Below are 24285 nucleotides of genomic sequence, written 5' to 3'. Positions count from 1 at the left end.
GGCTGTGTGGGTTTGAGGGGGATGGTGTAGGTGGGATGCCATGGGGAATGATGATGTAGGGGGATGGAGTGGGAGTGGGGAATGAGGGGGATGTCACGGGGGGCCTGCGGACACAGGGCATCCCCTTCCTCTAAGATGCACAAGGAGATGTCTACACTTAAAGGCAACTCCAGTCTGGGGTTTGCTGTGACACCTGCCCCTGGGGCGGGGTGTGGTCATTGCAGGACCCTGGCTGGACCGGGGGAATTATCTGGGGTTCATCATACTATGTGTGTTTGCTTTTTTTTTAATTTTTATTTATTTATGATAGTCACAGAGAGAGAGAGAGGCAGAGACACAGGCAGAGGGAGAAGCAGGCTCCATGCACCGGGAGCCCAATGTGGGATTCGATCCCGGGTCTCCAGGATCGCGCCCTGGGCCAAAGGCAGGCGCCAAACCGCTGCGCCATCCAGGGATCCCTATGTGTGTTTTCAAATTGCAAAATGTCTCAAATTAAATGCATAGAACTTAGAAATATATAAATCACCGAGAGTGGGTGTCACTCTGACCCGTCCGACCCTCATGGGATCGATGTGTATCCTGCTCCAGCCGTGGCCATGCCGCTTGGCACCCAGGTCCAGTTCCTGCCCCCCATATCCCCCACCCCATCCCCTGCTACTCAGAGGACCGTCCCTCTCCCCTTTGGGGTTCAGCTCCCATGGCAAGCCCTGGAGACCCCATCCTAGTGTCCTCCTCATGTCCGAGGCCCCGGGGGTGGGTGCACAGAGGTCATCCCCAACACCCTACCATGGAGCGTTGTGTTGTTGGCTTCTGTTCTGCCCCCCGACTCAGAAGCCCCGTTTTCCCTACCCAGAATCCCCCGGTCCTCCACTGGGTCCTGATTCCCCCTGGCCCCTCAACCTCACCCTACCCCGTAATAGTCCCAAAATATGATGTGACTGCTGAACGTCCTGTTGACGTCCAGGTCCACCTGCGTGATGTCCCTGGAGGAGACCAGGTCCTCCCATTTCATTTCCTGCGAGAAAACCTGGGAGGAGGAACTGGCATCAGGGATACAGACCCCGACCTGTCACCAGGTGCTCTCCTGGGCAGGGAGCCCTGGGGCCACCATGGGAGTGTGTCCTGCCGAAACCTCCTTCCATCCCCTGGGAGTCCAGGGATGGCGGGAGTGCCCACCGTGCCCGTGGAACTGTGTGAGGGCCTGTGCCCAGCTGTGGTGAGTGGGAGGTGACGGAGGGTCAGCCTGGGTGGGAGGGGACAGGAGGTCAGTCCAGGTGGGGAGGGGTCATGCGGGTGTTGTGTCCAAGATTGCGAATCCCAGAAACCACTAAGGAGCCGACACTTATGCAAACACACGTGGGTTGTTTTACAAACTCAAGCAAGGGTCCAGGTATACCTGGACTTGGACTTGGACCCTGAGGAGGGTTTTAGCTTAGTTTTAAGCGCTGGTCTCGGGGACCTCCAGAAGGGCTGGAGCAATTCCTCAAGTTCTGTTTACATTTTGTTATTGGGCCTTCAAGGTCATTGAGCTCTCTTCTCATTCTAATTGGGGCTTCCAGCCCTTGGCTTAGGCTCAGTTTTTATTCTATTGTGGGGCTTTCTATGACATTAAGCTGTCAACTTTTGTTTTATTCCAGTAACTGAAGTAATGCAAATTTCAGCTCTTCACAGGGGCCTGGGATGGCTGGACGTGTGCTAATACTGAACTTAAAGTAGAATGGCCATAATGTTCTCGGCCTCCACGCATCCCGTCCTGTCCTATCTAGCTCATGCCCCCCTCCCTGGAGCTCCTAAGAGAGAAATTGCAAATGACCTCAGCCTGGCAGCCTGTGTTCGGGGACAGGCCCAGGGATTTGGGATCAGGAAGACCTGGGGCACGGGCGTCCCGGCAGTGCAGCAGGATTTGATGCTGCAGAATCTTATTTCCTAAGGCTATCTTGACAACTGACTTTGTACATAGAAAAGTTCTCCTTTGTCTTTAAAACTTGAGGAGTGGGATCCCTGGGTGGCACAGTGGTTTGGCGCCTGCATTTGGCCCAGGGCGCGATCCTGGAGACCCGGGATCGAATCCCACATCAGGCTCCCGGTGCATGGAGTCTGCTTCTCTCTCTGCCTGTGTCTCTGCCTCTCTCTCTCTCTCTCACTCTCTCTCTCTCTGTGACTATCATAAATAAATTTAAAAAAATTAAAAAAATAAAACGAGGAGCGATTTAAAGCATTTTTTCTCTGCCCATCTGATTTCTCAGATTTTAATCTGAGATGTATTTCCTGTAAATAAGGATAATTTACTATCCGTAGTACTATGGTTAAAATATTCTGACACAAGTAATTCAGAGGGATGAGGCTTTCTCATCTATTTCTTCACAGCTCAGTCATTCATCAGGAAATGAATCTTTATGGATTTGGAAATAATTGAGAGACATTAGTACCAATGGTCCTATTATTAAGTGACGGATTCTTCCCTGAGATTCTTCCGTTTCAACTGACACTGAAACACTATGAACTCTTTGGAAGACAAATGTCAAGGAAATAAATGTTATACATTGCTTTTTTTAAATGCACTTGCAATATGGTGTCTATTTTTTTTAATTTTTATTTTTTTGTGATAGTCACAGAGAGAGAGAGAGAATGAGGCAGAGACATAGGCAGAGGGAGAAGCAGGCTCCATGCACCGGGAGCCCGACGTGGGATTCGATCCCGGGTCTCCAGGATTGCGCCCTGGGCCAAAGGCAGGTGCCAAACCACTGCGCCACCTAGGGATCCCTGCAGTGTCTATTATACTAGAAGTATAAACACCAGAAAAATTAGACAATTATAAGGGAATACTAAGAAATTATACGCTAACAAACTGGGAGACCTGGAAGAAATGGACAAATCTCCAGAAATGTGCAAATGAGCAAAAATGAAATAGGAAGAAATAGAAAATGTGAACAGACCCATAACTAGCAAAGGAATTGAATCAGCAAGGCACCTGGGTATCTCAGTGGTTGAGCATCTGCTTTGGCTCAGTTCATGATCCCGCAGACCTGGGGGATCAAGTCCCACATCAGGCTCCCCGAATGGAGCCTCATTTTCCCTCTGCCTATAACTCTGCCTCTCTGTGTCTCTCATGAATACATAAATAAAATCTTTAAAAAAGAAAAAAGATAAAAAGATGAGAAAGGACCCAAATAAAATCACAGATGAGAAAAGAGAAATAGCAACCAACACTACAGAAATACAAACGATAATAAGAGAATATGATGAAAAAGTATATGCCAGCAACCTAGAACCTAGAAGAAATAGATCAATTCCTGGAAATATGTAACATAGCCAAAAGGAGAAATGAAGAAATAAGAAACTTGAACAGACAGATAACCAGCAAAGATATTGAATCAGCACTCAAGAATCTCCCAACAGGAGACACTTAGATCAATAGAACAGAATGGAAAGCCGAAACAAGATACAAACCTGTAACTCTATGATCCATTAATCGACAACAAGGCAGGAAGGAATATCCAATCGCACAAAGACAGTCTCTTCAAAAAACCCTAACCTGACCCCAGGATAAGAACAAATGGTGTTGGGAAAACCAGGTAGCCACATGCAGAAGAATGAAACTGGACCACTTTCTTACACCATATATATAAAAAATAAATTCAAAATGGATGAAAGACCTAAATGTGAGACCTGAAACCATACAAAGAAGAAAAGATAGGCAGCAATGACTTTGACATTGGCCATTGGATGTTCTTTCAGATATGCCTCTGAGGTGAGGGAAACAAAAGCAAAAATACTATTGGGGCTTCATCAAATTGAAAAGCTTCCACAAAGTGAAGGAAACAACCAAAGGTAAATGGCAACATACAGGAGGAGGGTAAAGATGGCAGAAGTGTAGTGTCCCCAAATCAACTGTCCCCACGAAATTACCTAGATAACCTTCAAAACATCCAGAAAATCTACGAATTTGGCCTGAGATTTAAACAGAGACCATATTGAATGCTACAGTGAGAAAAGTTCATGATTCTATCAAGGTAGGAAGTCGGGAAAAAGAAATAAAGAAACAAAAGGCATCCAAGTGTGAGGGGCCCTGCGAGGAGCTCGGCTAAGGCCGGAGCGAGTTCCCCCAGGACAGAAGAGCTCTGTGCTGAGAGAAGGAGGAGCTGCACTAATCTTCCAGGGCGGAATGGCGCCTTCAAGGAGTCAGAGCAGGACCCCAGGAGAGCAGGGATGCCCTAGGGCTCCCTGGGACTCTAACAGACACCTGCACTCCCAGGAGAGTGCACCGAGCTCCCTGAGGGCTGCAGGGCACATGCATTGACCCAGGAGCAGCACTGTGGGCCTCGGGCGGCGGCTCTGCGAGGAGGGTTTGCATGGCCCCAGGAGCAGCTTGGCAGCGGCTCCTCCTGCAGAGGAAGAGGCTCCGTGCGGAGGGTGCTGTGGGGCTCCGGGAACAACTCGGAGGGGCTTGGGCGGTGGCTCTGCAGTGAGGCGGCTTTGCAGCGGGGAGCGAGAATCCAACAGCGCAGGCCCCAGAGTACAGGGCTTCGGGATACAGCCCAGGATTCGGCCTCCCCCAGGACAGGCAGAAGCCCAGAGGGCCCAGGACAGGATGGACGCTCCTGCCCAGAGCTGAGCAGATCAGTGGCCCCGCCCCAGAGGCTCCAGGCCCTTCAGATGGACTACTCCTGAATTACTGTGGGGGCTGAATACAGGTTTCTAGAGCTGGCCGCTGACACTGGGGTTGTTCATCCTGGGGCCTCACAGGGTAAACTACCCCCACTGTGCCCTGCACTAGGCAGGGGACAGAGCAGCTCCCCCAAGGGCTAACACCTGACAATCAGCACAACAGGCCCCTCCCCCAGAAGACCAGCCAGACGGACAAGTTCCTGGGGAAGTCAAGGGACTTAAAGTATACAGAATCAGAAGATACTCCCCCATGTTTTTTTCATTTCTGATTGCTTCCCCCACCCTTTTCCCCCTTTCTTTCTTTTTCTTTCTCTTTTATTCTCTTTTTTCCTTCTTTCTTCCTTTATTCTTTTTTCTTTTTCTCTTTTCTTTCCTTCTTTCTCTCCTCTCTTTTTCTCCTTTTCCGAATACAATTTGTTTTTGGCCACACTGCACTCAGCAAAATGACTAGATGGAAAAGCTCTCCTCAAAAGAAAGAATCAGAAACAGTCCTCTCTCACACAGAGTTACAAAATCTAGATTACAATTCAATGTCAGAAAGCCAATTCAGAAGCACTATTATACAGCTACTGGTGGCTCTAGAAAAAAGCATAAGGACTCAAGAGACTTCATGACTGCAGAATTTAGATCCAATCAGGCAGAAAGTAAAAATCAATTGAATGAGATGCAATCCAAACTAGAAGTCCTAACGATGAGGGTTAATGAGGTGGAAGAACGAGTGAGTGACATAGAAGAAAAGTTGATGGCAAAGAGGGAAACTGAGGAAAAAAGAGACAGACAATTAAAAGACCAGGAAGACAGATTAAGGGAAATAAACAACAAACTGAGGAAGAAAAACCTATGTGTAATTGGGGTTCCCGAGGGTGCCAAAATGGACAGAGGGCCAGAGTAGTTATTTGAGCAAATCCTAGCTGAAAACTTTCCTAATCTGGGAAGGGAAACAGGCATTCAGATCCAGGAAATAAAGAGATCCCCCCTAAAATCAATAAAAACCGTCCAACACCTTGACATTTAATAGTGAAGCTTGCAAATTCCTAGGATAAAGAGAAGATCCTTAAAGCAGCAAGAGACAAGAAATCCCTGACCTTTATGGGGAGGAGCATTACGGTAACAGCAGACCTCTCCACAGCGACCTGGCAGCCCAGAAAGGGCTGGCAGGATATATTCAGGGTCCTCCATGAGAAGAACATGCAACCAAGAATCCTTTATCCAGCAAGGCTCTCATTCAAAATGGAAGGAGAGATAAAAAAAAAAAAAAAAAAGGAAGGAGAGATAAAGAGCTTCCAAGACAGGCAGGAACTGAAAGAATATGTGACCTCCAAAGCAGCTCTGCAAGAAATTTTAAGGGGGACTCTTAAAATTCCCCTTTAAGAAGAAGTTCAGTGGAACAATCCACAAAAACAAGGACTGAATACAAGAAACAACAGATATATCCTACACCCAACAGAAGAATAGAGTTAATTAAAATTCGAGCAGAATTCAAGGATATCGAGACCAGAAGAATGGTGGAACAGATCAATGGAATGAGGAGTTGGTTCTTTGAACGAATTAATAAGATAAATAAACCATTAGCCAAACTTATTAAAAAGAAGAGAGAATATTTAAATTAATAAAATCATGAATGAGAAAGGAGAGGTCACTACCAACACCAAGGAAATACAAACAATTATAAAAACATATTATGAAAAGCCATACTCCAATAAATTAGGAAATCTAGAAGAAATGGACGCATTCCTGGAAAGCCAGAAACTACCAAAACTGGAACAGGAAGAAATAGAAAACCTGAACAGGCCAATAACCAGGGAAGATATTGAAGCAGTCATCTAAAACCTCCACAGACACAAAACTCCAGGGCCTGATTGCTTCCCAGGGGAATTCTATCAAACGTTTAATGAAGAAACCAGACCTATCTTACTAAACCTGTTTGGAAAGATAGAAAGAGATGGAGTACTTCCAAATTAGTTCTATGAAGCCAGCATCACCTTAATACCAAAACCAGACAATGACCCCACTAAAAAGGAGAATTATAGACCAATATCCCTGATGAACATGGATGCAAAAATTCTCAACAAGATACTAGCCAATAGGATCCAACAGTACACTAAGAAAATTATTCACCATGAACAAGTAGGACTTATCCCCAGGGACACAAGGCTGGTTCAACACTCGTCAAACAAACAATGTGATTCATCATATCAGCAAGAGAAAAACCAAGAACCATATTATCCTCTCATTAGATGCAGAGAAAGCATTTGACAAAATAGAGCATTCATTCCTGATCAAAACACATCAGAGAGTATGGATAGAGGGAATATGCCTCGACATCTTAAAAGCCATCTACAAAAGCCAACAGCAAATATCATTCTCAATGGGGAAGAACTGGGAGCCTTTCCCCTAAGATCAGGAACAAGACAGGGATATCCACTCTCACCACTGCTATTCAACATAGTACTGGAAATCCTAGCCTCAGCAATCAGACAACAAAAAGACATTAAAGGCATTCAAATTGGCAAAGAAGAAGTCAAACTCTCCCTCTTCGCCGATGACATGATACTCTACATAGAAAAACTAAAAGCCTCCACCCCACGATTGCTAGAACTCATACAGCAAATGATAGCATTGCCAGATACAAAATCAATGCCCAGAAATCAATGGCATTTCTATACACTAACAATGAGACTGAAGAAAGAGAAGTTAAGGAGTCAATCTCATTTACAATTGCACCCAAAAGCATAAGATACCTAGGAATAAACCTATCCAAGGAGGCAAAGGATCTATACCCTAAAACCATAGAACACTTCTGAAAGAAATTGAGGAAGACACAAAGAAATGGAAAAATATTCCATGCTCATGGATTGGCAGAATTAACATTGTGAAAATGTCAATGTTACCAAGGCAATGTACAGGTTTAATGCAAACCCTATCAAAATATCATGGACTTTCTTCAGAGAGTTAGTACAAATTATTTTAAAATTTGTGTGGAATCGGGATCCCTGGGTGGTACAGCGGTTTGGCGCCTGTCTTTGGCCGAGGGCACGATCCTGGAGACCCGGAATCGAATCCCATTTCAGGACCCCAGTTCATGAAGCCTGCTTCTCCCTCTGCCTGTGTCTCTGCCTCTCTCTCTCTCTCTCTCTCTGTCTCTCTGTCTCTCTCTCTGTGTGTGTGTGTGTGTGTGACTATCATAAAAAATAGACTTTTGTGGAATCAGAAAAGACCCTGAATAGCCAGGGGAATTAAAAAAAAAACAACGATATCTGAGGGCATCACAATGCCAGATTTCAGGTTGTACTACAAAGCTGTGGTTCAATACAGTGTGGTACTGGCACAAAAACAGACAAATAGATCAATGGAACAGAATAGAGAACCCAGAAGTGGACCCTGAACTTCATGGTCAACAAATATTCGATAAAGGTGGAAAGACTATCCATTGGAAGAAAGACAGTCTCTTCAATAAATGGTGCTGGCATAATGGACATCCACATGCAGAAGAATGAAAGTAGACCACTCTCTTTCATGATACACAAAGATAAACTCAAAATGGATGGAAGATCTAAATGTGAGACAAGAGTCCATCAAAATCGTAGAGGAGAACACAGGCAACATACTTTTTGAACTTGGCCACAGTAACTACTTGCAAGATACATCCACGAAGGCAAAAGAAACAAAAGAAAAAATGAACTGTTGTGATTTCATCAAGATAAGAAGCTTTTGCACAGCAAAGGATACAGTCAACCAAACTAAAAGACAACCTACAGAATGGGAGAAGATATTTGCAAATGACGTATCAGATAAAGGGCCAGTTTCAAAGATCTATACAGAACTTCTTAAAATCAACACCAAAGAGACAAAGAATCCAATCATGAAATGGGCAAAAGACATGAAGAGAAATCTCACAGAGGAAGACATTGACATGGCCAACATCCACATGAAAAAACGTTCTGCATCACTGCCATCAGGGAAATACAACTCAAAACCACAATGAGATACCACCTCACACCACTGAATGGGGATAATTAACAAGCAAGAAAGAACAAATGTTGGAGAGGATGCGGAGAAAAGGGAAGACTCTTACACTGTTGGTGGGAGTGTGAACTGGTGCAGCCACTCTGGAAAACTGTGTGGAGGTTCCTCAAAGAGTTAAAAATAGACCTGCCCTATGACCCAGCAATTGCACTGTTGGGGATTTACCTCAAAGATTCAGAAGCAATGAAACGCTGGGACACCTGCACCCCGCTGTTTATAGCACCAATGTCCACAATAGCCAAAATGTGGAAGGAGGCTTGGAGTCCATTAAAAAATGAATGGATAAGGAATATGTGGTTTATGTATACAATGGAATATTACTCAGCCATTAGAAATGACAAATACCCACCATTTGCTTCAACAGGGATGGAACTGGAGGGTATTATGCTGAGTAAAGTATGTCAATCGGAGAAGGACAAACATGTATGTTCTCATTCATTTGGGGAATATAAATAATAGTGAAAGGGAATATAAGGGAATGGAAAAGAAATGTGTGGGAAATATCAAGGGAGAGAGAACATAAAGACTCCTAACTCTGAGAAAGGAACTAGGGAGCTGGAAGAGGAGGATGGCAGGGGTACGGGTGAATGGGTGACGGGCATTGAGGGGGGCACTTGCCGGGATGAGCACTGGGTGTTATTCTGTATGTATGTTATTCTGTTTGTTGGTAAATTGAACACCAATAAAAAATAAATTTATTTTAAAAAAAAGGTCAAAAAAAAAAAGGTCAAACAACTAAATATTTATGCTGCCAACATGGCAGTACCTAAATATAGAAACCAATTAGCAACAAACGTACAGGAACTCACTGATAATGATAAAATTACAGGGGATTTTAACACCCACTTATGGCAATGGGCTGATCGTCTATGCAGAAAATCAACCGGGGAACAATAGCCTTGATACAATGGACCACAGGGACTCAACAGATAATGTCTGAACATTTCAACCTAAAGCAGAATACACATTCCTTCCAAGTGCACATGGGACATTCTCCAGAACAGATCATATCATGGCCACAAATCAGCCCTCAACAGGTACAACAGGTACATGGTTGATATCAACAAGGTTGATATCACACCCTGTACATTTTTGGACCATGACGCTATGAAACTTGAAGTCGAAAGTAAGAAAAAATATTGGACATACCAAAAATACGTGGAGATTATGAACATCCAAATAGAGAATGAATGGAGCAACCAGGAAATTAAAGAGGAAATTTGAAACAAATGAAAATGAAAACATGTTTCTCCAAACCTCTGGGTTGTAGCAAAGGCAGTCCTAAAGGGAAGTACATAGCAATACAGGCCTACCTCAAGAAACAAGAAGTCTCCAATACACAACCTAACTATACACCTAAAGGAGCTGGAAAAGGAATAGCAAACAAAGCCTAAAGCCAACAGAAAAAGAGAAAAAATAAAGATGAGAGCAGATAACTCTGGGAAACGAACTAGGGGTGGTGAAAGGGGAGAAGGGCGGGGGGTAGGAGTGAATGGGTGACGGGCACTGGGGGTTATTCTGTATGTTAGTAAATTGAACACCAATAAAAAATAAATTAAAAAAAGATGAGAGCAGAAATAAACAATGCAGAATGAACAAAACAGTAGAATGGAATAACGAAGATAAGAGCTGGTTCTTCGAAATAATTAATAAAATGGATCAAGCCCTAGTCAGCCTTATCAACGAGAAAAGAGAAAACTTAAATGAATAAAATCACAAATGAGAGAAGAGAGATCAAATCAACACTAGAAAAATAAGACAATTATAAGGGAATACTATGTAAGATTATACGCTAACAAACTGGGAGACCTGGAAGAAATGGACAAATCCCTAGAAATGTGCAAATGAGCAAAACTAAAAGAGGAAGAAATAGAAAATATGAAGAGACCCATAACTAGCAAGGAAATTTAATCAGGAAGGCACCTGTGTGCCTCAGTGGTTGAGCATCTGCTTTGGCTCAGGTCATGATCCCGGGGTCTGAGGGATCACGTCCCACATCTGGCTCCCCGCATAGAGCCTCATTTTCCCTCTGCCTATAACTCTGCCTCTCTGTGTCTCGCATGAATACATAAATAAAAGTGCCGCCACTGTGGAAAACAGTCTGGAGGGTCCTCGAGAAGTTAAAAATAGGGGATCCCTGGGTGGCACAGCAGTTTGGCGCCTGCCTTTGGCCTTGGGCATGATCCTGGAGACCCGGGATCGAATCCCACATCGGGCTCCCGGCATGGAGCCTGCTTCTCCCTCTGCCTGTGTCTCTGCCTCTCTCTCTGTGACTATCATAAAAAAAATTAAAAAAAGAAGATAAAAATAGAGCTACCCTACGATTCCAAAATTGCACAGAGGATACAAAGAGGACACAAAAGTAGTTTAGTAGATTTGAAGAGGAGCACGCAGCCCAGTGTTGGTCGCAGTGTTATCAACAACAGCGAAAGTGTGTATACAGCCTAGATGTCCATCGACAGATGAATGGTCAGAGATGATATGGTAAATATACACACTGCGACATCACTCGTTCATCAGAAGGGATGAAATGAAGCCATTTTCAATGACATGGGAGAAGTGGAAGGGACTTATGCACAATGAACTCAGTCAGTCTGAGAAAGACAGATACCAAATACCATACAATTGTATTCACATGTGAATTTTAAGAAACCAAACAAACTGGCAAGGGGCGAAGGATGGATGAGAGATGCAAACCAAGAAACACACTCTTAACCACAGAGAATAAACTAATAAAACCAGAGGAAAGTGGGGGGGATGGGGAATCAGGGGATGGGGATAGCGGAGGTCACCTCTGACCAGTACCAGGCATTGTATTCAAGGGTTGAATCACTATGTGGTAAACCTGAAACTATATCATACTGTGTTATCACTATGTGGTAAACCTGAAACTATATCATACCTTGTTTACAAAGAGGAATTCAAGTAAAACTTTAAAATAATAATTGGTAGTATAGAGGAAACATGTGTGCACAAGAGATAAATCAGAAAGACAACTGAAAATCCAAACAAAGAGTCTTTAGAGCCACAAATCCCCTCCTTAGCTCAGCTCAGGAGAAGCCTGACATGCCTATTCTCACCCCAGCAGAAGACTGGATTTTGATTCTCTGGGGACGCCACTGACATGGTAGAGTCAGGCTCAAAGAACCCAAAACCTAAATAGAGTGCATCAAACTAAACTGCCCAAGATGCTAGGAGTCCCAGTGCAGGCACATGCCAAGACCCAAACTCTAACCATACACAGACATAACCCTAACCCTACACTTAAGCCTAATGTTAACCTAACCCTTTAACAAGAACTATCACGGGATCCTTGGGTGGCGCAGCAGTTTGGCGCCTGCCTTTGGCCCAAGGCGTGATCCTGGAGACCCGGGATCAAATCCCACATCGGGCTCCCGGTGCATGGAGCCTGCTTCTCCCTCTGCCTGTGTCTCTGCCTCTCTCTCTTTCTCTCTCTGTGACTATCATAAATAAATAAAAATTAAAAAAAAGAACTATCACTAATCAAAAACCAAACACAAACCCAAAGACCGAAACACATTTATTGAACCTTCCTGCCTACCCTCACCCTAACTCCTAAACCTATTCTAAACCCTTAACCCTGACCCTTACCTTAAATCTAACCCTAACCCTAACCTCTACCAATAACCTTAACTTAATGTACTCAAATTCTATTCCTAACCTTTACCTATACCCTAACACTAACCCTCTAATACTAATCTTATCTCATACCCCAAAGTGTACCCTAACCCGTACCCTAAAACTAATCCCTAACCCACTGCCGAACCCTCTCTTACCCTTTTCCAAAACCGTACTCTGACCCTGACCTGACCCTATACCTAACCCTAACCAAACACTAACCCTAATCCTAGCCCTAACCCCTATCCTAAAACTAACCCTCGCCCTAACCCTAAACCTAGCCCTAACTTTAACTCTAACCCCTAACCCTAATCCTAAATCACACCCTAACCCCTAACCCTAACTGCAAACCTAGCCCAACCCTAAATCTAACCATAACCCAAACCCCAATTCCTAACCTCCTGCCCTAATCCCTAAAATCTTAACCCTAACCCTAACACTAACTCCTGTCCGTAACCCAAACCCCCATCCTAACTCCTAAACACTGACCCTTTATCCTTATCCCTCACCCTAACCTCTAATCCGTAACCATAAGCATAATCACTAACCCCTAACATCTAACCTAAGCCTAACCACCAACTGACTCCCCTCCCCTGATCCTATCATTCATTCTACCCATTCACTTACCCTGTGGTTCTGAGTAGTCCCTTCTGAGGTGGATGTGGCCCCCAACGACGCCTCCAGAGTCCTCTAGGGGGTCCTGAGGAAGCTGGGCTCCTGTGAGTGCGCACGTGGCCCCACGTGTTCCAGAGTCATAGTCAGCGGGTCCTGAGTACGCCAGGTCTCCTGTCACTGTGGAGTATGCCTCACATCCTCTGGAAGCCTCACAGCAGGTTTTCAGGAGGCCGGGGGCTCCCGTCAGCCTGGACATGGCCCCACATCCCCTGAAAACTCACCGCGCATCCTGAGGAGGCTGTGGGTTCCTGTCAGCCTTGATGGAGCCCCATGTGTCCCGAAGCCAAAGTGCAGGTCCTGAGGAGGACGGGGGTCCTCTCAGTCTTGACGTGGCCCCACATTTTCCTCAGCCTCACCATAAGACCTGAGGAGGCTGGGGGCTCCTGTCAGCATGGACGTGGCCTCAAATCATCCCAATCCTTCACAGTGCATCCTGAGGAGGCCGGAGAAACCTGTCAGTGTGGATTCGGCATCCACATCTTTCTTAGGCCTCACCACAGGCTCTGACAAGGCTGGGGTCTTTTGTCCGCATGGACACATCCCCATATTTCCCAAAGTCTACACCGGGGGTCCTGAGGAAGTCAGCGTCCTGTTGTGTCCATGTGGCCCCAAGTCCTTCCGAAGCGTCACCGAGGGTTCTGAGGAGGCCGGGGCTCCTGTAACCATGAATGCGGCCCCCAGCTTCCAGATGTCTCAACTTATGTCCTGAGGGGCCCAGGAGCTCCTGCCAGAGTGGACGCGGTGCCACATTTTCCTGAAGCCTCCCCGCAAGTCCTGAGGTTGCTCAGGGGCTCCTGTCCGCGTGGATGCGGGCCCATATCTTCCTGAACCCTCCCCGCGGGTCCTGAGGCTGCTCAGGGGCTCCTGTCAGCATGGATGTGGGCCCACAATTCCTGAAGCCTCCCGGCGGTCCTGAGGAGGCTCAGGGTTCCTGTCAGTGAGGATGTCAGCCCACATCTTCCTGAAGTTCCCCGCGGGTCCTGAGGCGCCCAGGGGCTCCTGACAGGGTGGATGCGGGCCCACATTTTCCTAAAGCCTCACCTTGGGTCCTGAGGAGACCGGGGTTCCTGACAGCGTGAACACGGCCCAATTTCCCCCTGAAGACTCCCTGCGGGTCCTGAGGAGGCTGCAGCTCATCAGCATAGATGCGTCCCCACCTCCTCCTCAGCTCTCCCCAGCACAGGCTGGCTCCTGTTAGTGCAGGCAGAGGAGGCCTACTGCACATGCGCGCCCCATGGGAGGGTTCTGGTCTCGGGCGCCCCGTGCGGGATGCTCAGGTGCTGCAGGAGGCTGTGTAGGAGGCAACGGGGGCTTCATGGGCCGCACCTGCCTCTTTCAGGCTCCAGCTGGGGCTGTTAGCTTCGGAAACATCTCACTGAAAAGGAGCCCAACACCCGGCTTCCCCAGTAATACTTAAGGACAAGGAATTTGAGCCCACAGCACGCGAATAAAATGTGGAACAGACTTTTACCACGTCCTGCAAAACTCCTCAATCCTCTTCCACTGTGGGCGGGACAGCGGGTTGGTGCAGCCGCAATGGAAACAGTGTGGAGGCCCCTCAGGAAGTTACAAATAGAGCCGCCCTGCGACCAGCAGGTGAACGGCCTGGAGCTCACTCCGAAGATACAGATGCAGTGAGACTCGGGACACCTGCACCCCAATGTCCACAGCAGCCGGGTCCACAGTAGCCACACTGTGGGAGGAGACTCGGTGCCCTGTGGCAGATGATGGATAAAGAGGATGGGAGATAGATGATGGTCATAGAGAGAGGAATGGTACTCAGCTATCAAAGAGAAGGAAATCTTGCCATTTGCAATGATGTGGATAGAACTAAAGGGATCATGTTAAGTGAAGTAAGTCAGTCGGAAAGAGAATGACCGTGTGGTGTCACTCATAGATGGAATTATAGAAGCAAAGCAGATGAACTACTGTGAAGGGAAGGAAAAACAAATAAGATGAAAACAGATGCAGGAAATAAAGACTCTTAACGATAAGAAATGAACTGAGGGTCTCTGGAAGGGGGAGGATAACAGGGGACCGGCATGAAGAAGGGCACGTGATGTCACGGGCACTGCTGTTATCTCCAACTGGTGAATCCCTGAATTCTTCCTCTGAAAGTATAATACACTATACATTAATTAATTGGGTTTAAATTAAATTAAAAAAATCAGTTGTGTCAGAGCACATTTCCTTCTGGATTCTCTGTTTTGCTCATTCAGCTTATGCCGGGACCACCCCACGTGGGTCTGGTTTGTCTTAGTAGGCTCCACGCCTCGTCCATGGCCCAGCCCAGGGCTAGAACTCAAGACCCCTGAGATCAGGACCAGAGGTGAGGTCAGGAGTCGGATGCTTAACCGATGGAGCCAGCCAGGGGCCTGGAACCACACTGCTTTATCCTGTGTCTCTGTGATATCATTTGAAATAGGAAAGTGCTGCATCCCACTCTGTCATGCTTCTCCAGTACTGATTCGCTGTTCGGGGTCATTTGTTGGGGGGGATGGATGTTATAGTTTTTTTTTTTCCTATTTCTAAGATTTGCCACCATGATTTTGATAGGAATGACATTGAAACTGAGGGTAGCTTCAGGAACTGCGGACATTTTCACAAGATGAGGCTCCCACCCCACAAGCCCAGGACGGCCTCCCAGAGCCTGGTATGGCTCAGTGCACAAGTCTTGTGCTCCTTTGGTTCAGTCTCATTATTTCTTCTCCTTGATGCTCCTGAGAAGGCCTTCACGTCCTTCCTTTCCTTCCTGAGTGCTCATTGTCAGGACACAGCAAGGCTACTCTGCTTTGTAGGGTCAGTTTGTGTCCCGTGACTTTACTGAACTCACTCCTAAGTTCTAACAAGTTTTGGTGGAGGCTCTCGGGTTTCCTGTTTCAAGTACCGCATCTTCAGCATATAGGGACAGTTTGACGTCCCCCTTCCAGGTGTGGAACCTTTGCTGTTTACAGCTTAATGTCCTAGAAAGCCCCACAATAGAATCAAAACTGAGCCCAGGCCAAGGGCAGGAAGCCCCTATTAGAATGAGAACAGGGCTCAATGCCCTTGAAGGCCCCATATCAAAATGTAAACAGAACTTGAGGAATTGCTCCAGCCCTTCTGGAGGTCCCCGAGACCAGCCCTTAAAACTAAGCTAAAACCCTCCTCGGGGTCCAAGTCCTTGCTCCGCTGTGTCGGGTATACTTGGACACAAGATCGAGCATGTAAATAATCCCTCATGTGTTTGTATCGGAATCGGCTTCTCAGTGGTTTCTCAGATTCGCAATCTTGGGCCCACAGTCTGAGATAAAAAAACAAAACCAAAAGGAGCTCGGACGCGGGCAGAGTGAAAGCAGGGTTCTGAGAGAATCAGCAGAGACTCGGGGGCTTGGGTGATCTGTGGAGGGCCTGCAGACTGGGGGACGGAATGCTCAGCCCCAGAGCCAGAGGACCCAGTGTCCCCACCCGCATCCCGCCCATCAGCACGGAGTCTCAGGGAGCAGCACAGCACTGCCCACTGGAGGCCAGAAGTGCTGACGCCCACCACGCCTCTGACCCCACATGTCCATCCCCCAGGCATATGTGCACCTGACAATCAGAGCCATGGCCAATCCCCAGACCCCACACAGACCACTCACTGCCACCATTGTGTCAGACCACAGAGGCTGCAGTGATTCAGCTCTGCCTGGAAAGTAGGGTCTAGATTCCTTTGTACTTTGTGCTTTATATTCATTTATTTTCTTTGATTCTTTTATATTAATTGCCTTATTTTAATTTTTATGTATGTACCTTATATATTTCTTATTTTTAGTTTCATGGTATTTTAATTGTGTTTCTTATTTTGGGATTTATAATCTTTTAACAACCAGGCCAAAATAATCTGGTGGGTTTTTTTTGGGAGGGCAGTTGTTATTGTTTTTCTTGGTTTTTCTTTTTCTTCATGAGGTAGTACTCACAGCCAGGAAGTCCATCAATACAAATATATGATGTCTAACTACAGTTTAAAACAATGATTATAAAGATAGCAGCTGGGCTGGAAAAAGAGCACAACAGAAAAGTAGAGAATCCCTTACTGTAGAAATAAAAGAAGTAAAATCTAGTCAGGCCATCGTTAAAAATGCTATAACTGAGATGCAGTCCCAAGTGGAAGCCTTAAAACAAGGAAGGTTATGGACCACAAAGGAAGACTTCGGAACTCAGCCACTTATTAAAACAATAACATTCATATCATGGGAGACTCAGAAGATGAAGAGAGAGAAAAGGTGGGCCGTGCTCAGCCATTAGAAATGACAAATACCCACCATTTCCTTCAATGTGGATGGAACTGGAGGGTATTATCCTGAGTGAAGTAAGTCAATCAGAGAACGACAAATATTGTATGTTCTCATTCACTTGGGGAATATAGATAATAGTGAAAGGGAATATTAGGGAAGGGAGAAGAAATGTGTGGGAAATATCAGAAAGGGAGACAGAACATAAAGACTCCTAACTCTGGGAAACGAACTAGGGGTGATGTAAGGTGAGGAGGGCGGGGGTGGGGGTGAATGTGTGACGGGCACTGAGGGGGGCACTTGACGCGATGAGCACTGGGTGTTATTCTGTATGTTGGCAAATTGAACACCAATAAAAAGTAAATTTATTATTAAGAATAGAAAGAAAGAAGAAAGAAAGAAGAAAGAAAGAAAGAAAGAAGAAGAAAGAAAGAAAGAAAGAAAGAAAGAAAGAAAGAAAGAAAGAGTGGCACCTGGGTGTCCTAGTCTGTTAAGCTTCTGCCTTAGGGTCAGATCATGATCCAGGTCCCAAGGAAGGCTCCCTGTTCAGCAGGGATCCTGCTTCTCCCTCTCCTCTGCCCCTCTAGCACATGTTTTTCACTCCTCTCTCTCTCAAATAAATAAATAGCATCTTTGATAAAGAAACAAACAAACAAACCCAGAGGGATGAGAAATCTCCCATGTAGAAGATTTTCAAACAATTTGTGCAGACATTCCACACTCAAGTTCATGAGCATAGCTTCCCACTCTTATGTGTGGAATACACATAGTAACTTCCTTCTACAAAATATATTATGAAAAACTTAATAATGATAATATAATAATAATAATATTAATAACAATAAAGAATCACTTTACTACGGAGAAACCTGACTAACACTACCTCAGCAAGATGATCAGATCGATACCAAGACTGATAAATCGTGTTGATAGTATCTATCCTTTACATGATATAATAAAAATGACAGTATATCTCTGTATATAATCCACCAAAACAGTTCAATCATGAGATAAACAACAGACATGTCCCAACTGAGGGAAATTTTACAAACTACTCTACTTCTCAAAGTTTTCCAGTTCACCAAAAGCAAGGAAAGGCTGAAAGACTCTCACAATCCAGAGGAGCCTAAGAAAACATGAGGACAAATGGAGTGTGATATAAGGCATGGTGACTTAGCAAAAACTAAGGAAATCTGAATAATGTATGGTCTTTGGTTATTGCAAATATTTTAATATTGATTCGTTAGCTAATATTTGTACCGTACTGATATAAGATATCAATAATTGGAGAAATTGAGTGCAAGTGCATGAGAATTCTCTGTACTATCTTCTCAATTTCCCTATGAAGCTTTGTTTTCTTTCTAAGAAATAAGATTTAATTTGAAAATTGACTTAAATGAATCAGGCTCCAGTGTGAAGACATTTTACGAATCGTTGAATTAACTTTTGCCTTATTCTTAAAGAGTTCCTTCGATGGGAACATAGTAAGAATTTTATATCAGAAGGAAAGAAAAACACTTATGAACACGTATAATGCCTCCTCAACCTGAAAAGCAGGAACGGATAATAAATAGCAAAAGTCAGATAAAAATACTTCTTTTATATTAGACACCATATTGCAAGTGCATTTAAAATTAGCAATGCATAACATTTATTTCCTGGACATTTGTCTTCCAAATGGTTCACAGTGTTTCAGTGTCAGTTGAAACAGGGGAAGAATCTCAGGGAAGAATCCATCAGATAATAATAGGACCATTGGTAATAGTGTCTCTCAGTTCTTTCCAAATGATAAAGATGCACTTCCTAATGAGTGACTGAGCTGTGAAGAAAGAGAAGACAATCCCTCATCCCTCTGATTTACTTGTGTCAGAATATTTTAACCATAGTACTACGGATAGTAAATTATCCTTATTAACAGGAAATACGTCTCAGATTGGAATCTGAGCAATCAGAAGTGCAGAGAAAAAACACTTTGACTCGCTCTTCATCTTATAAAGAGAAAGGACAGCTTTTGTATGTACAAAGTCAGTTGTCAAGATAGCCTCAGGGAGTAAGAGTCTGCAGCATCGAATCCGGCTGCACAGCTGGGACGCCCATGCTCCAGGTCTTCCTGATCCCAAATCCCTGGGCCTGTCCCCCAACACTGGATGTCAGGCTGAGGTCATTTGCAATTGATCTCTTAGGAGCTCCAGGTAAGGGGAAGGAGCTAGATAGGATGGGAATGGACGCAAGAGGCCGACAAAATAAAGGTCTTTCCACTTTAAGTTCAGCGTTCGAACACGTCAATCCATCCCAGGACCCTGTGAAGAAGAGCTGAAATTTACATTACTTCAGTTACAGGAAAAAAACAAAAGTTTACAGCTTATTACCCTGGAAAGCCCCACAATAGGATAAGAACTGAGCCCACGCCAAGGGCTGGAAGCGCCTATTAGAATGAGAACAGAGCTCAATGTCCATGAAGGTCCCATATCAAAATGTAAACAGAACTTGAGGAATTGTTCCAGCCCTTCTGGAGGTCCGTGAGACAAGGCCTTAAAATTAAACTAAAACCCAACTCGAGGTCCAGGTCCCTGCTCCGCTGTAGTGGGTTCGGGTGTACTTGGACACAAGCTCGAGTTTGGAAATCAATCCTCATGTGTTTGCATTGGTATCAACTCCGTAGTGGTTTCTCAGATTCGCAATCTTGGGCACAACAACCCCATGTCCCCTCCCACCTGGGCTGAACCCCTATGCCATCCCACCCAGGCTGACCCTCAGTCACCTCCCTGCCCACAACAGCTGGGCCCAGGCCCTCACACTGTTCCACGGGCACAGTGGGCACTCCCACCTTCCCCGGCCTCCCAGAGGAAGGAAGGAGGTTTCTGCAGGACACACTCCCATGGTGGCCCCAGGGCTCCCTGCCCAGCACAGCAGCTCGTGACAGGTCGGGGTCTGTATCCCTGACACCTGCTCCTCCTCCCCGGTTTTCCCACAGGAAATGAAGGAGGAGGCCCTGGTCTCCTCCTAGGACATCACGCAGGTAGACCTGGACGTCAACAGGACATTCAGCAGTCACATCATGTTTTGGTACTTCTAAAGAGTAGGGTGAGGCAGAGGGACCAGGTGGGATCGGACTCCAGGGGAGGATCAGGGGCTTCTGGGTCGGGAACACAGGGTTTCTGAGGCCGGGAGAAGAACAGCAGCCAGCAACACACAGTTGCATGGTAAGGTGCTGGGGATAACCCCCGTGCCCCCTCCCCCGGGGTCTCAGGGATGAGGAGGCCACTAGGATGGGGGCTCCAGGGGTTGCCATGTGAGCTGAACCCCAAAGGTGTGAGGGACGGCCCTCTGAAAAGCAGGGGGCGGGGTTGCGGGCCGTGGGGGGCGGTAAGGGGACCTGGGGGCTGGGTGCATGGCTGTGACTGGAGGAGGACACACATCGATCCGATGAGGGTCGGACGGGTCAGGGTGTCACCCCTTCTCAGTGCTTTATTTATTTCTAAATTCTATGCATTTAATTTGAGACAATTTGCAATTTGTAAACATACATAGTATGATGACCTGAGATATTGCCCCCGGTCCAGCCAGGGCCCTGCACTCACCACACAGAGCCCCAGGGGCAGGTGTCACAGCAAACCCCAGACTGGGGTCACCTTTATCTGTAGACGTCTCCTTGTGCATCTTAGAGAAAGGGTTTGCCGTGTGTCTGCCAGCCCCCCACCCATCCCCCCATTTCCCAGAAACACATCATCCCCCTACATCATCATCCCCCATGGCATTGCCCCTACACCATCCCCCTCACACACACAAAGCCCCACACAATCCCCACCCACACTATACCTCAACACTATCCCCCCTACACCGGCCCCCACACTCTACCACAATCATACCCATGCCCCCACACCATCCACCACCACACCATCGGCCCTGAACAAGGACCTGGTGCAGCTTCCCCCTGTGGGACATGCTCAGCCTCCCCGGTGTTCTCTGGATACCCTGCTCCCATCAGAAGCCTGGGTGTTCCATAGAGTACCCAGGGGTTGCAGGGAGGAGGGAAGACAGGGAGCCCCCGACAGGGTGTGTACAGGTGAGTGGTGCAGAGGACCCACTGTGCCCTGCCTCCGCCCACTGTCCCTCCTGGAGCACGGCACACCCTGCACAGGACACCAGGCCCTAATCTAGAGGGACCTGGGCTGACTGGGCACCAGGCTCTGGGGAGCTGGGTTGATTTGAGCCCCCACCAGGCCCAACCCAAAGACTAATGGGATCCAGCCCCCCCATGGCCCTGGCCAGCCCTGGATTCTGGCCCCGGGATGAGCGAGCCTTCTCACAGTTGGATGTGGCCTCCGGGGCACTGGGCATGCCCCACAGATCCAGGTCGCTGACCTAGGGCAGACCGGGGGATCCCGGTACCCCACAGGGTGGGGAGAGAAGGGGTAGGCCGGTGGGCCCCACCCTCACCCACACCAGGAGGCAGGCTCCTACAGGTGTTGGGGTCCCAGGGGTCCCGAGGCCGGGGTCCAGCTGCCCTGTAGGGACCCAGCACAGAAGCCCATGATTTGCAGTTCCAGGTCAGCTCTGCTGTCCTCAGAACCGTCTCTCAGGCTGAAACCTCAGGACACACGCCCCCAACCAGAGTCCACACATGCTCCCAGGTGGGGGGCTCCAGCACTCGCCCCCTCACCCTGTGTGATTCTTACCCTCCCCTAAAGACAAAAAGGTCTCCTTCCCCAGGGGAAGGCACGCACCCTCTGCTCTGAGCCCGTTTGTTGTACAAATTCAATAAAGTGTTGTGCGAAAATGCACAACCAGCCCATTTCTGTGTCTCCCAGAACTCTGTGTATAGGGCGTGGAGAGACCCCCAGAGAGGAGGAGGTGGCACTACTGAGGCCCCAACCAGCCCATGCAGGGGCCCCGCTGTGCACACACAGCTGACGTCCCCACGTGCCATCCAGGGGCGGCCAGACGCCAGGGTCAGGCCTCACAGACTTTACTGGGACTCAGCCTGTGCCCCGTGGGCCTGAATGGGCAGGACAGAGTGACAGCCAAGAAGCCTCAGGTCACCAGGGTCTGTGAAAAGTGACCTGAGAGGTCACTGCTCCCTCTGTCCAGGGGGCCGGGCCTGGACGGGTTCCGGGGCACTTCCTCCCCTCCCCGCAACCCGTGCCTGGGTGCCTTGGGCACAGAGGGCCTGCAGGGCGGTCAGCGTGGCTGTGGAAGTGATTTCAGGACAGCAGCCCTTGTGTTGTGCCCAAGATTGCGAATCCGAGAAACCACCAAGGAGCCGACACCAATGCAAACTCCCGAGGGTCTCTTTACAAGCTGGAGCTTGGGTCCAAGTGCACCAGATACATTGGAGCAGGGACTTGGACCCCGAGACTAAGAGGCGAGGCAGCTTTATAGGGGCCAGTGGACCATGGGATATGCAGAAAGTTGCACAGTCATGTCGGTCCACATGTAGGTGGCCGATTGAATTACACCTTACCCTATAGTATCCACTTGAGCTGGTCTATTACTTTGGTCAGAATTGGTGCACGATTTTGGTGGTCACAAAGCAGGGTTACATTGTTATGAGCCGATTTCCAATTAGGGTGTGCCCAGTGGCCTGACTAGGGTGGGGCAGCACCTTAAGCCATAAGCAGGTCATTTGGGGGTCATAGGGGAGTTGGCGGGTGTAGCACAAAATGGAATCAGTCCTGCTCTGCTTGTCCAGGGGTAGGGTTTTTTTGTTAAATTTCCTGGGTCCCACACTTATAGCTCATGCACCTGGGCCACCCTCACCAGGTGGACTCAGCGTGCACACCTTGTGGTGCTGGATCTCTCACACCAATGTGTGGAGGGCACCTTCCTTGCCCGAGTGAGTAGGGGGTGGGTGAGCATGGGGCTCGGTCTGAAGGACAGTCAGGACTGGGGACCGACAACCCCCGCCCCATCCCCACCCTGACTCCCACATACAGGTAACCCCATGGCTCCCCGCCATGGGCAGCCGGCTCCTCAGGAGCTCCCCCCAAGGGTGGACCAAATGTCTGGTTCCCTGCTAGAGAGGCATTGGGGAGAAGAGAAGCAGCCAGCGCTTGGCAGGACCCACTGCTGGACATGGGAATGTGGCCGAGCCAGACCTTCCAGCTCAGCTGACCCTCTAGTGGAAAGACACTGCATGAGCTTCCCACGGGGTGGACAGGAGAGCCCAGCTAGCCACCCAGCGCCAGCACCAGAAATGAGGTTTTGCCAACCATTTCGGGGTTTTGGGTTACCCAGCCAGAGGATCCAATAGCTGCACGTGATAGCTGCATGTGATAGAAACACACACACATCAAAACCAGCAAAAGTCGGAATCCCCCCAATGTTGTCAAACAGCAGCCGGATAGTTACATACAAGACACTGTGATCCCTAATAGGATACATGGAAAACGCTATAAACCACGACTGCAGACATTCTGGAGGCACGGAGATGTGCCTGATGGGTTCCAACAAGGAGCACAGAGGGGAAGGAAGCATCCTACCGACAGGGGGCACCTCCTAGGGAAGGACACCAGGTCCCTGTGAAGGCTACAGAGGGTGAAATCTCTCCCCTTCTCTTTGTGCTTCTGGTTTTCCTCCTACATGCCATTTTCCTCAATCATATTAGAAAGAATTTATTTTATGTTTTTAAATTTATTTTTATTGGAGTCCAATTTGTATGAATTCTTTCTTCAGCAAGGGTGTCATTCAGGAGAGAAGGAGAGATAAAGATTTTCTTAGACAGGCAACATATAAAGGAGTTCATGACCACTTAACCAGTCCACTAAGGAATTTTAAGAGGGACTCTTCTAGTGGGGGGAAAAAGAGACCAAAAAAACAAAGACTAGAAAGGACCAGAGAAAGTCACCAGAAACACCAACTCTTCCAGAAACACAAAGGCACAAAGTTCATATCTTTGAATAATCATTCTGAAGGCTGATAGACTAAATGCTCCAATCAAAAGATATAGGGTATCAGAGGGGCTTAAGAAACAGGATCCAGGAGGCCTGCGTGGCTCAGAGGTTGAGCCTCTGCCTTTGATTCA

General features: G+C 47.3%; 1 protein-coding gene and 1 long non-coding RNA gene across 6 annotated transcripts in view; one reads left to right on the top strand and one right to left on the bottom strand.

Annotated features, from left to right (window-relative positions):
- Positions 1-14262, bottom strand: part of LOC118353533 (uncharacterized) — a 368208-nt gene extending 353946 nt beyond the window's left edge. The window contains exon 1 of one of the 5 annotated variants that reach the window (XR_007408941.1): positions 12961-13108. Coding sequence is in view for 4 of the 5 variants with exons in the window: in XM_049106726.1 (XP_048962683.1) it covers positions 12961-13204 (244 nt within the window). In the remaining variant the exon portion in view is untranslated. Of the gene's footprint in view, positions 1-12960 lie in introns of all 5 variants that reach the window. The other 4 variants (XM_049106726.1, XM_049106725.1, XM_049106729.1 and 1 more) reach the window with 4 other exon arrangements.
- The window catches only part of LOC112656497 (uncharacterized), a 441756-nt gene that overhangs the window by 378324 nt on the left and 39147 nt on the right, over positions 1-24285 (top strand). The window lies entirely within an intron of this gene.

The sequence above is a fragment of the Canis lupus genome, chromosome 37, assembly GCF_003254725.2.
Source record: "Canis lupus dingo isolate Sandy chromosome 37, ASM325472v2, whole genome shotgun sequence".
Classification (NCBI taxonomy): domain Eukaryota; kingdom Metazoa; phylum Chordata; class Mammalia; order Carnivora; family Canidae; genus Canis; species Canis lupus.
The sequence above is the reverse complement of the archived record's forward strand: the minus strand, read 5'-3'. Positions and strand labels throughout refer to the sequence as shown.